This window comes from Psammomys obesus, unplaced genomic scaffold (genome assembly GCF_907164565.1).
Source record: "Psammomys obesus unplaced genomic scaffold, mPsaObe1.curated_primary_1811, whole genome shotgun sequence".
NCBI lineage: Eukaryota > Metazoa > Chordata > Mammalia > Rodentia > Muridae > Psammomys > Psammomys obesus.
In genome coordinates this window covers 68,662,914-68,676,093 of record NW_026585504.1, presented here as the reverse complement: position 1 = coordinate 68,676,093, position 13,180 = coordinate 68,662,914, and the positions used below count along the sequence as shown (strand labels likewise).

The following is a 13,180-nucleotide window of genomic DNA, read 5'->3' as shown; positions in this document are numbered from 1 at the left end:
TGTGTGTAGAAGGTCAAAGGACAACCTTGGGTGTTATTCTTCAAGCTCTGGTTACCTGAAATTTAGACAGTATTGTCTAATATTAGACAAATCTGTCATTGGCCTGGGATGTCCCATGGAGGCTAGACTGGGTGACCAGTGGAACCCAGGGCTTTGCCTGTCTCTGCTCACCCAGGTCTGGGATGGCAAGAGCTTGTTACCATGCCCAGCTTTTTTATGTGGGTCCTAGGGATGAAGGTCAGGTCCTTTCCCTTGAGTAGAAAGCGCTTTCCCGGCCCAATTTTCTCTCTGCCTGTCTCCCCCATTTATACTTTATTTCTTAAATTAAAATAAAAATGATGTGTTTGTTGGTGTTTTCATACACCACGTCATTTTACTTTGGTCTTCCTCGCTCTCTCCACTCACCACATTCTTGCTGGTCCTGACCCTAGGTCATCTTCCCTTCTGCTCTCATGCTACGTGTAGCCTTCTTTCTTCCCCTATATATGATTACCATCTTAATCCGTTAACTTTCTGTACAGGTAGAGGGTTTGGTTTTTTTTGCTTTTGTGTTTTGTTTTGTCTGATAATTGACCAAAAACAAAAGAAAATTTGATACTCTCTTTTAGAGAAATCATGTCCTAATCCTGGAGACTTGTCAAATGGTCACATCAACATACCTAAGGGCCTGTTATTTGGTTCAAAAATACAATTCTCATGCAACACAGGGTAAGTTTCATCACACTAAAACTCTATACTTAATTAATGGACAAAACAAATTGGGAGTTCAGTGGATACTGATAGATTTGTGACCTGTGGTCACAGGTTGGTGGCATCTGAAACCATCCCTCATAATGAGAGTGGGGGTGAATATGAACAACGCACAATAATATTCATGCATGTAAATGTCAGAATAAAAGCTATTTTATATGCTATTGAAAAGAATTAAAAAGCATAAATACCTCACTCCATGAGCTCATTGTAGTTATACTTAGTAATATGGTCCAGGAAAAGAAGATTTTTAATACTTAAACTTATAACTTCTCTAGATTATTAGATTCCAACAAATGTGACTCTAAATGTGATTAGTGAAAAAACAATTGAAATATAGCAATCCTTAAATAACAATCCTTAAAGTATTAAAAGTCAAACCCATTTTAAACTGACTTAAATATTAATTTGTGTCTGAGATTTTCTGTGTTCAAACAAATGGGCTAAAAATGTCTAGTGTGAAAATGCCTTCCTAACAGAAGATCTTAAGGCTTTTTTATTTAGTTCTTCATGTACTACAACAAAATTCTTTAATTAAGTGCCATCAGCGACTCTCTCCTTACCTGTCCATGTCGAGCACATCCTCCTCCCCCGATTTATAATGGAAAAATAGGTAGTGCTAAGTGGGGTTAGTGGGTTTTACAAGAGCTCACAGAATTGAGAAAGAAGCGTGCATGCGAGAAGGCGAGGGGAGGAGTTGGAAAAGGAAGGAAGTATGGATTTGCTCCAAACAACTTACACTTTAAAGTTCTCAAGAAGTTTTAGCTTTTAAGCTAAATGAAACAAAATGCATTTCAAATTTTAAAACAGAAATAAATAGTAGCACGTTGTTGCTCTTATTAAACAGGGATTCAGTTGGGTTATTAGTGTAAACTCTTGGCCGTGCTGCACTGTGAACTCTTTAGATACAAGTGCACTCCCTTATTCATGAGGCCTGTTCTTTTAGAACTTAGAGGATACGCTTTCATCAAACACATGGTTTTAGAATTCTTTTTATTGATGTATTGTTTCATCCTGCAATTGAGAGAAACAGTTTGCATGTTTGAAAGTCTTGCCATTTCAGTGCCATTTCTGTGAACTAATTTTTTTCTTTTAATTTCCATGTAGATACTTACCAACTGTTATTTTATCTCTATCTTCTGGTGTAGTAAATCTTTTAAAATGAAGTTCTGGAGAATTAAGACAAGACTTAAGTATTTTTGAATATAACAGCTCTTCCTTCTCCTTTAGGTACAAGCTAGTTGGTTCAACCTTTAGCTTCTGTGTTGTTTCGGGCGATTCTGTTAACTGGGACAGAGACATTCCAACGTGTGTAGGTATGTTGCCCCCCCCCCCTTTTTTTTTATAGAAAAAGTAAGTATTCATTGTGGGGCCAAAGGCTCAATGAAATCAATTATTTCTCATTTAAGAACTGTCCATATCTGTATTTGCAGTGCCCCCACTTTTCACTGTGTCTCTATCAATGACAAACGTCTTAATTTATCTGCTATGGGAGGACTGTTGAAGCTGGCTCTGAGCAGTAATATCCTCACTATAAAATAAGTAAGAATTAAGAACCAGCCTTGGTTTACATTCTACTTGGCCTTTTGCTGTCTAACCATTCCTTCTACATTTCTTCTAATAGTGGGAGAAGCAGGGGCTTCCCCTTATTAAGGAACTATCTCAGAGTCTGAATGACTGGCTCCATGTTCTAAAGTAAGTGTCATGGAGAGGCATTTTATACAGGTCTCTTACTGCAAACCTATTCTTTCTCTGAGACCCATGGTTGCATACCTGTCTCCTTTTAGAGTATAGTCATCAGTTGAGATAATTACCTAGATGGTTTTAAGGCATGACATGTTTTTATCATTAGAGTAATAAGGCTGTGTGATAAAGAAGCCATTATTATGCTGGAGAGTTTCCCCTTCTAAAGAGAAAAATATGAGAAATAATATCATAAATAAATATATCCAGTCAAATTTAGGTCTGTTAGAGACATGGCTCCCTTTAAAACTTAAGAGCAGTAAAATGAATGCAGTTTATTTATTTGCTTGAGCCCTGGGCATGGATTCCTAGTCCTCCTGTGTGCTAAGGCCACTCTGTTCCACTAAGCCCCCGACATTTAAAACTGTAGACTTTATTCCTTCCATCTTGGATTTCTGGATACTTAACTTATAACTTCCTCAAATGGCTTCTAAAACCCTAGTGACAAAATTAATGCTAAGTTTACTATTTACTATGTATTTACTGTGTGTGTGTGTGTGTGTGTGTGTGTGTGTGTGTTCACCAGGAGAAAAGTTGTGAAGTCAGTACTTGACACTCTGATAGGCAAAGTGTGCAATCAGGTGATACTAGACAACTGATAAAAAGCCTGCTGTCAGCTCCCTCGTATCACATCCATCCTGCCCACCCTGCTGGGCCCACCCTTTCTGTTCTCTCCTTAGGGCCAGTCAAAAGTTTTTATCATTTCTTCTCAGTACCACGATTCTGTTCCCACTCCTAGTAAATGACCCTGTAAAGACACTAGGAGGTGAAGCAAAAGGGGGTGCCGGGACACTGTTTGTTGGCACAGGCAGCCTGGCCTAAAGCCTGGGGAGGCGGTTTTCTGTGTGTGAAGCCAGTATTTTCTCCAGCAGATGCTGCCCTTGGGTTCACAGAAATGTGTCCACTAGGAATGTATCCTAGTGAGGAAGCTTTGCACCAGGCCTACTTCCTGTCTGTGCTTTCTTTTCACTCTTTATGGTGAACACCCTGTTTTCTTGGCTCTCGGCCACCTCTCCAGCAGCACTGCTGATAACCACATTTCTTTTTGTTTTTATTAGTTACATTTTATTAACTCTGTATCCCAGCTGTAGCGTCCTCCTTCATTCCCTCCCAATCCCACCCTCCCCCGCTCATCTCCTCCCTGCCGTTTTCCAAGTCCACTGATAGGGGAGGACCTCCTCCCCTTTCAAGTGACCCTGTTTTATCAGGGTCTTGAGGACTGGCTGCAAAGTCCTCCTCTGTGGCCTAACAGACTGCTCCTCCCAGTGTATCAAAGCAGACACTAAGACTCATAACCAAACCTTCAGCAGAGTGCAGGGAATCATATGAGAGAAGGGGAGTTAGTATGACGTGGAGAGGATAGGAGCTCCACAAGGATCAAATATATCTGAGCCCAGGGGTCTTTTATGAGACTGTATCTCCAACCAAGGACCATGCATGGATATAACCTAGAACCTCCGCTCAGATGTAGCCCGTGGTAGCTCAGTGTCCAAGTGAGTACCAAATAAGGAGAACAGGGACTGTTTCTGACATGAACTCAATGGCTGGCTCTTTGATAACCACGTTTCTTTGGAAAGTCTCTTGTACCTGAGTGCTGCAGCATTATTACTGCTATTCCTGTAATCCCAGCTGGGAGTGAGTGTCTATTTTCATTGCCACATGAAATTGTATTGGTTTTGAGATCCCTAAAACAAAAAGTGGAAGGTGCATTCTCCCCTACCCACATTATATTTTCATTAGCTATTAGTTACATTTTATTAACTCTGTATCCCAGCTGTAGCGTCCTCCTTCATTCTCTCCCAATCCCACCCTCCCCCCCATCTCCTCCCTGCCGCTTTCCAAGTCCACTGATAGGGGAGGACCTCCTTCCCTTTCATATGACCCAGGTATCTTGAGGACTGGTGACCACACCCGGTCACACTCACCTCCCATTCCCCCCAGATTCACCTTCCCACCCTATAACCCCCCCACTTAAAAAACAAAAACAACCCACCGAGTCCAGTTTGTGTTGCCCTTATACCAATTGGAGCATGTCAAACTCCCAGGGACTAGCCCTTACAGAGTCCACTGAGGGTGAAGGGAATTCACAGGGGACAGGAAGTGAACTGTCAAGTAGTGAGCGGCCTTGGTGTGTGGGTGAGTAGGGGTGTCCTAGTCTCTAGTGTGGCTGCGATTACAGAGGAGAATGACTAAGGAGGCTCGATGAGCACTTTTGGGGGTTGTCTTTAGTTACACACCAGTGATGGTGGCTCTTGACCTCTGAATTAGCCCTCACTGTCCTGAGACCCCGCTTTTTCCTATCTTTCTGTTCTTTTTTTTTTTTTTTATTGGTTCAGAGATGGCCACGTCTATTTTATTTATTTAAGTTTATTTTTTTGAGATAGGATTTCCTTGTGTAGCCTTGGCTATCCTGTTTTGTAGACCAGGCTTGAACTCAGAGATCCGCCTGCCTCTGCCTCCTAAGTGCTGGGGTTACAAGCATACGCCACCATGCATGGCTATTTTTAAAATTAATTTCAGCTGATGATGGTACCTGCTCACCTTTAATCAGTGCTTTTCTTCTGTCATTACCTCCTCAGACCCCTCTGTTTTAGCATCTAATCTGTACGTGTCTTTACTATTTTACTTCCATATACTTTTAGATTAAAAAAAAAAAAAGCATCTGACTTGTATCTGTGTAGGAACCTCAGTTGGCAGAATTCCAGGATGAGAGAGAATGCCTTTTCCTTGTGCCTCATTGCTATTTCATTCATAGTCTGCCCAGGGCGATGCTTCAGAAACATAGATATGACGTGTCTTCCTTCTTCAAGGAATGTCTGAACACTTAAACTGCCAGGGGTGTTCCAGGCCGATATAGCTCTCTGTTACATGTAGAAAACACTTAGCTTTTGCCTTCCTACTTACCAGCATGCACACAAGCTGCCAGCATGCTGCCATATTCTCTTTATTATATGTCCATTTGTTTAAGATTTTTAAAATTTTTGTTGAGTCAGGATTTAACTCTGTAGCACAAGCTAGTCTCAAACTTGTGGCAACAATCATCTTGTTCCAACCTCCTAAATTCTGGGCTTATAGTCATGAGCCAGCAGGCAGAGCTATCTCGTGATCTCTCTCTCTTGTCTGCATGTGTGTACGAGGTTAACAGTTGTGTGTATGTGGTGTTTACTTGCGCACACACATGCATGTGTGGCACCAAGATGAGTTCATGTGCCACCCTTCAGGGATTGTTAGCTTTGGATTTTGGAGACAGTGTCTAAAGTGAGGTGGGCTGCTTGATTTGAGTCAAGCTGGCTGTGCGGCAGCCTTGGGGGTCTGCCTGTCTGTTAGCTCCCCATGTCCCCAGGTGCACACCACCAAGCCCTACATTTTTATGAATGTTTTGGGGAATGCTGGCACAGCAAGTACTGTCCTGCCCAAGCTGTCGCCCAGCCCCTAACTCATGGTCTTGATACCTCAACACTTTTTTCTATAGCTGGATTGGCCTAGAAGGTCCTTCCCTGCTTGGCTGTGTTTTCGCCATCAAGAGTCACTCCCCTGAGTCTTTCAGGAGGATTTCCCAGACTGGTTAATGTCCTTTGCTGCTGTGGCAGCCTTCACATTGTGCTGACACACACCTCCAGTCTCTTACCATAGATTCTAAGACCGGGAGGCGTTCCTCGCTCGGCTATCTTTTATTTATTTATTATTACTGCTTCTCATAGAACAACGCTTATGTGTTGGTTGCACAGACTGTTTGCACTGGACAAGTCCTTGCTTCGTTTAAAATCTATCATGAATTTGCCAGTATTCTATGCCTGCTCATGTTCATTTGAGTCAGCTTAATTTGGTGTGCATATGTCATTTTATTGTTTACTTGATTAACTTGATGGTGCTGAAGCACACACCGTTGATGTTGCTATTAGGATAGCTGTAGAAGGAGATCTCCTTTATAGTATAACCATCACAATGCGCCTTGCACTTTTTTTTTTTTTTAAGCTGTTTGGTAAGTTCTGTCCTGTTTAAGGTTTCAGTGAGTCAGTCTCTCCTAAAACACCTTCCCCTAGAGGTGAAAATGTAGACCATATGCCATGACCCAGAAGTTGAGAACCTCTGTAGTAGGCATTTGTTATTGTCAAACTACAGTGGCTGAACTCAGAAAAATGGTTGATTTGAATTGTCTTAAACATTTGTTAACAAGTTTCAGTCTTATTTATAAAAATGCAATATTGGTTTTTCCTCATTTAAAAATACTTTTTATTCTTTTAAAAGAAATTTTTTGTCCAGACCCACCAAAGATCAGCAACGGAGAAATACATGGGGAAAGTGATTCCTATGTTTACAGACAGGTCGTCACCTACACATGTGCCAAAGGCTTCCTCCTGGTTGGGGAGCATTCCATTTACTGCAATGTGAACCAGGGCTACGGGGAGTGGAGCGGCCCTCCGCCAAGCTGCTTAGGTAATCGCTTGTGTCCCTCCTTGACCACACATGGTCTCATCTAGAATAGGTTTATGCATATTGGACCGTTTAAATCGCTTTTAAGACAAATAAATTCCTGCATCATTTAACTCACCAATCGAATGAGAAGATTCCCTGGTAAAAGATGACAATGTAAACTTGGAGTTGGTGGTGCACGCTTTCAGTCCCAGCAACTTGGGACGCAGAGGCAGGAGGAGTTTGAGGCCAGCCTGGTCTACACAGTGATTTCCAGGACAGCCAGGTTTACACAGAGAAACCCTGTCTCAACAAACAAACAAACAAACAAACAAGCAAACAAGATAGCATGTGTCTTTCCTCAAAATGTATCAGGATTCAGCACCATGTACTCTCTGAGACAGACTTGTAACTCTCTGACTTTTATCAGACACTGGACAGGCTCCTCAGGTGGGCCTTGTCCCGTTTTCAGCCACTTTCAGTGTTCTTGCTGTCTCTAGTGGAGCGTGGAGGTAAAGGACCACCTAGAGTACGAGGTCAGTCACTCACCTGGGTGTTGCCTTTGCCGCCAGCAGCTGACCAGGAGCCAAGCTGCCTAGCTCATCAAGCCCAGGAGGATTAAGAACGCATGGAATCTGGGCAGTGGTGGCTAACACCTTTATCCCAGCAGTTGGAAGGCAGAGGCAGGTGGGTCTCTGAGCAGTCGAGGCCAACATGGTCTACAAAGAGAGTTCCAGGACAGCCAGAACTACCCTGAGAGATACCCTGTCTCAATAAATAAATAAATAAATTAAATTAAATAAAGGTTGCATGGCTGTCTGTAGCAGAGTAGGATAGCTTTGGGAAATCAGAGTGACTTCGGCCTTTTGTCCTAGCACCTGTGCTTTGTTGCCTTTGTCATACTACCTAGAGTGATGCTGAACCACAGCCTGAGTGCAAATATGGCCTGATGCTCACTCTGAAGTTTGTGTATAAAGAACTGAATTCTTTTTGGTGTAACCGAGACACTGCAAACAAGGTCATGGCTTTGTTGTTTGGTCAACAGAACCCTTAGACATGTTACCACAGAGGGTGTTTGCTTTGCATGCCACCTGCTTCTGGTCTCCTGTTCAGTAAATTAATATTAGTTCCAAAAAGAAATTGGACAGAAAAAAAGGTCAATTTACAGTCATAGTCGGGGAATTCTACAGACCTCTTCCCACCAAGGAGAAAAAGGAAACAAATCATGAGATTAGAAGTGAGTTGAGCAACAGTGCTAACAGTTAAGCCGGTTTCCACATAGGGACTTGAACCGCTTAGGGCAGCTGATCAGTCCTTGCTGCGTCACGTTTACCAACGCTGGCGTCTCCTGGCCTCCACCCTTGGTGCCTTTCTTCACAGCATTCTTTCTGGCCACAGTGGGGTTAGAGTAGGCATCAGTGATGAAAAGGCAATTAGGAAATTGTCAGGAAATTTAAACTCAGTGGGAGCATGCAAACCCTTTGGATTTAAAACAAGAACTAAGTGGGACAGAGAATAAGTTTTGTGTATGTTTGAGGGCCTTAAAACGAACAGCCTCTATAGTAACATCACTTACTCCAGCCACTCTGGCATTGCTTGACTGCCTGGCAGGTATTTTGAATTGTCCCTTATAAGTAGCCTGTGACATAGATTTTTTTTTAAGCAAGGAAAAAAAAATACATATAGCGTCTGAACACTTAGAACATGGTGTCTAGTAGGCAGGGCGTTATGGGTGGACATATTCATCATGGTAGTTACACATGGACAGGCCTTGTGTAGTGCGACTTACTTAAACCATTGTGCACAATGATGGCATGTGGTCTGCACTGGGATTTTTGTTACACACACACACACACACACACACACACACACACACACACACACACACTTATGCAACCTGAGGGGGTAGTCTGATGTTTCAGAGAGAATACACAAAGTGTAATGATCTAATTAGCTTGCCCTGTTTGCATCCTCAGTTTTCCAATGAGGAAAACAAATCTTAGAAGGGCCAGAGATTTGATGCAGTTACTTAGGGCTGCCTGAAAGGGGTTTTTGTAAAGTACCCCAAAGGCGACCAGCAAGGAATAAGTCTGCAGACTCAGTAACCTATGCTGAAGACGAGGGACAAAGTAACTGCTGTACTTGTCTTCATATAAAAACATTCTTTGGTCTTGGTGTGAATAGAGGAAGAAAATTTTGAAGACAAAATAGAGAGACTTGTCACATAATGAAATGTTATTCTGACTTTTGTCTTTACACAGAAAAAAAGCTTAAGAATTGCAATATTATATTGGTATAAGACTACTTTAGTCACGTATGGATATAATTAATAGCAAAGCAAAAATGATGTAGCTTCTCTTACATACATGTGTGATTATATGTAACTATATAAAATCCAGGATCCACTAATGAAAGAAGACATGCAATATTCATCTTTCAAAGACTAATTTATTTTACCTGGTATAGTGGTTTTCAGTTGTCTTGTGAGAAATGAGACTGCCTGGGGGAATGGATAGGAGTAATGGAACAGAGAGAGGGAGGCTGGTAAGTATTGTGAAAACACGTGATATATCTGTAGGACATACACTCACTGCTGAGAACAGTCAAGATGCACTAATAAAAATGGTGCAGTAGAGGAAGGGACATGAGGACTGGCTTTCTAAAAGCCCTGTCTAGGTGTTTGTGGGGAGAGAAAGAAAAGAGTCATTGAGCACATAATGGCTAGGGAAGCTTTACTCAGTCAGCAAGACTTAGCTGCTTTTAACTTAACTTTGTTTTCTTTATAGAGAAATCCACGATACCAACAACACCTCCGAAACCAACAACAGTTCATATTGCAGGTACAACAGTCCTATCAACGTCCAAGAGGCCCACCACAGGTACAAGAGTCTCACCAATGTCTCCCACCACAGTTCATGTTCCACCTACAGCAGTCTCACCAAAACCTCAGAAATCCACCAAAGCAAATATTCCATCTACAGCAGCCCCACCAACACCTCAGAGACCCAGCATAACAGATGTCCCAGCTTCAGAAATCCTAGTAACACCTCAGAAAACCAACACAGCAGATGACCCAAGTATAGACATTTCACCAGTACCTCTGAAACCCAACACAACCGGTGACCCAGCTACCGAAATCCCACGAACACCTCAGAAAACTAATACAACAAATGTTCCAGCTTCAGAAATCCCACCAACACCTCAGAAAACCAACACAGCCGATGACCCAGCTACAGAAATCCCACCAACACCTCAGAAAACTAATAAAACAGATGTCCCAGCCACAGAAGACCCAACATCTCAGAAAACTAATACAACAAACATCCCAGCTTCAGAAATCCAACCAACATCTCAAAAAACCAACACAGCAGATAACCCAGCTGCAGAAGACCCACCAACACCTCAGAAAACTAATACAACAAATGTCCAAGCTTCAGAAATTCCACCAACTCCACAGAAATCTATCACGGCAAAGAGTTCAACCACAAAAACAGTGACAGCTCAGATATCCCCTTTATCAAATACTGTATCTGCAAAAAACCCACCAATAACCCAGAGTTCCACCACAGTTAACTCCCCTGCCGTACAGACTACACTAACAACCCAGAGATTTGCCACAGCAAAACCTTCATTTACCCAGAGTCTGCCAGCAACACAAAGGCGCCCCATCTCACACTTGTCAGTGACCAAGGGTGCCCAGATTGTCACACAAAGGTTCACTTCTGCTCATCTTACAGCAACGCCTTATGTACCTGCTACCAAGACAACAGTGCAACGTCCAACAAGAACATCTAAAGTCAATGAAAAGTCTACCTCAGGTCAGTTGATTTTGTTCAGTTAAGGTTTCCTGTCTGCGGGTCTGGTGTTTTATGATGGAAACGCGGGTCAGCAGTCTCCAGCTAATTATGACTACAGTGTTCTATAGTCCTGCTTTGACTTCCATTGTGCAGTAGGACAAATAATATGCTGATAAGGTAATTTCGCATTCTGTTAGGGTCTGTGGAAAGGGACTTCAGTTTCTGGTAGCTTTCGTTTTTGAGATATGTAGTCCAGATATGTACTCATTATGTAGTCCAGGCTCACCTTGACCTCTTGATAACCCACTGCCTCAGCTTCCCAAGTGCTGGATTACAGGCCTGTGCCTTCGTTCTTGGTCCGATAGTTTTTGATTGTAGAATATATCATTTGTTTTCTGTTTAGGCTTTTCAAAGTTATTTCTTGTCACATCGAGTCATGTAACTATATATAATGTTTGCTTTGGTGTTCTAGAACTGTCATGGCTTATGTCAACATTGGTAACGCTGTCCAACAGAAAAAATATTGGTGTTGATGCTGCTGAAGTAAATAATATATAATTGTGTTCAAATAGAGAATATTTGAATATATATTATACATAATATATATACAAATTAGCTTTTTTTTTACTTGTGGAAGTTGCGTTGGTTTTGAGGTCTCATATATAGTTGATTAGTATATATTTAGTTGTTAACAAAGTAGTGAAAAGTTTAAAATGATTAGTTTTATAATTCTTTTCTCCACCCCCTTTATTTTTTAGGTGGTGACCATCTTATATATGGTAAGTTTGACTCACAGGGTGTTAAAAGAAATTGCCATCACTGTGGGAAGCATAGTCCGTATTTCTGGAAAAGAATATTGTCTTTTAATTGTCTTAGGAAAACTATCAAAATGCAGTGTTTGTGGGCACCTCAGGGCAGACGGGTAAATGCTTTTGATCGGATTGTTTCGTGGACCCCGTTAGGTACCCAGTATGCGCCTTCATATTCTCAGCAGTGTTCTTGCTCTAAGGTGATCTTAGGACGGCTTCGGGTCATTTGGCCAATCGGTCAGGTAGCATTGAGTGCCCGCTGTGTCAGTATGTTGTCTTAGGGACAGAAGAAGCACAAAAACAACTGTCAATACAGTTGTTATCCAAAGAACTTTGAGAGTAACCAACCCTCTGACCATTTTTAGATCTTATCGTCATCTCTTTCGTCCATCTCTAGTAACAGTTTTAAGCAAAGGTTTCTTAAAATATATTCTCTTGATGCTAATGTATCAGTGAAGCCAAAAACACAGTGTTGCAATTCTTTCTAATATCTGGTCAGTGTTTTTCTTTGTACATTATTACTTACTGTCATTTATATTATATTACATTATTATTTACTGTTACTTATTAATAAAGTCAACAAACCCCTGAACAAAATGTTAAGAGAAAGTGTTAAGTAACAAAATAGCAAAGTAGCATACCAAAGTAATGGCAATTGAAAATGCCCCTCGTGAAAAGATGCTTATTTAAAAATTATGTGTATCAGTGACCTCGCCGGCTTCATACATGAATGTGTTAACTAAGGGACATGAATCTGAAACTTTGGATATTTAGTTTCTGTTGTTACTTTTACTAGTATTTGTCATATTTAGTTTATGTTTAAGCTAAAGATTTACCTAGAAATACCCCAGCAGGTGGAATTGCTTTTGTTAATCTTATATTTTAAATAGAAATAAATATATTCTAAGCTAATGAAAAAATCTCCTGATTCAATATTTGCAATATGGTGACTTTGATGCCTGAGTTTCTGTTAACTTACTCAGTGGTATTTAGTGGAGAGTTGAGATACTTGTAACTTAGTATTTTAAATTTTTGTAATTCAGGCCTTGTCCAGACACAAGCTTGTCAGACACAGGCTCTTCTAATGAATTCACCCCTCTTTTCTTGTTTACTTCTGAAGCTCTTCACGTTTGTATACTTCTTTTCCAGGAAACTTTCTTTAGGGTTTATTGAAATTTCTATGTTCTGACAGCTTTTTCCATAGCCAGACATATGGTAAAAGTGTTATTTCTTAAATTTATTGTTATCTCACTTCAAAGATGAGACCTGCCTGCATTGTAGGGAAAATGTTTATTTGTTCATTGTATTTTTCTTTATAGACAGCTGGGAGTGTTTTAATTTAACTCTTTAGTGAATACACAAAGAAGTAAGTGTCCTTGTGGATTTTTTATGCATATATATGTGTATTATATATATATTTATTTCTTATATATATATATATTATACTTTGTTCTTATTCAGCCCCCATTGTTCTCTCTTTTGTCGATTATATGATACTAGACATTTGCAGTTTTCCCATTTAATTCCTCTAAGAGAATGTAGAAACTATGAGGTCTTCTTAATTTGCATTACAAATGCCACTCTCTTGGACTTAAAGGTTCTCACACTGGCTCTGTGTAGGTCAGTTCCCCACCCCCTCTTCACTTTTGTCTTCCTTCTGTCAAGAAT

General features: G+C 40.9%; 1 protein-coding gene across 5 annotated transcripts in view; it reads left to right on the top strand.

Moving 5' to 3' along the window:
- Cd55 (CD55 molecule (Cromer blood group)) overlaps positions 1-13,180 on the top strand; it is a 58,526-nt gene that overhangs the window by 3,645 nt on the left and 41,701 nt on the right. For 3 of the 5 annotated variants that reach the window (XR_008719544.1, XM_055602296.1, XM_055602305.1), the window contains exons 4-9: positions 609-708; positions 1,981-2,066; positions 6,742-6,930; positions 9,693-9,785; positions 10,644-10,724; positions 11,462-11,482. Coding sequence is in view for 2 of the 5 variants with exons in the window: in XM_055602296.1 (XP_055458271.1) it covers positions 609-708; positions 1,981-2,066; positions 6,742-6,930; positions 9,693-9,785; positions 10,644-10,724; positions 11,462-11,482 (570 nt within the window). In the remaining 3 variants the exon portion in view is untranslated. The remainder of the gene's footprint in view (positions 1-608; positions 709-1,980; positions 2,067-6,741; positions 6,931-9,692; positions 9,786-10,643; positions 10,725-11,461; positions 11,483-13,180) is intronic. The other 2 variants (XR_008719546.1, XR_008719547.1) reach the window with 2 other exon arrangements.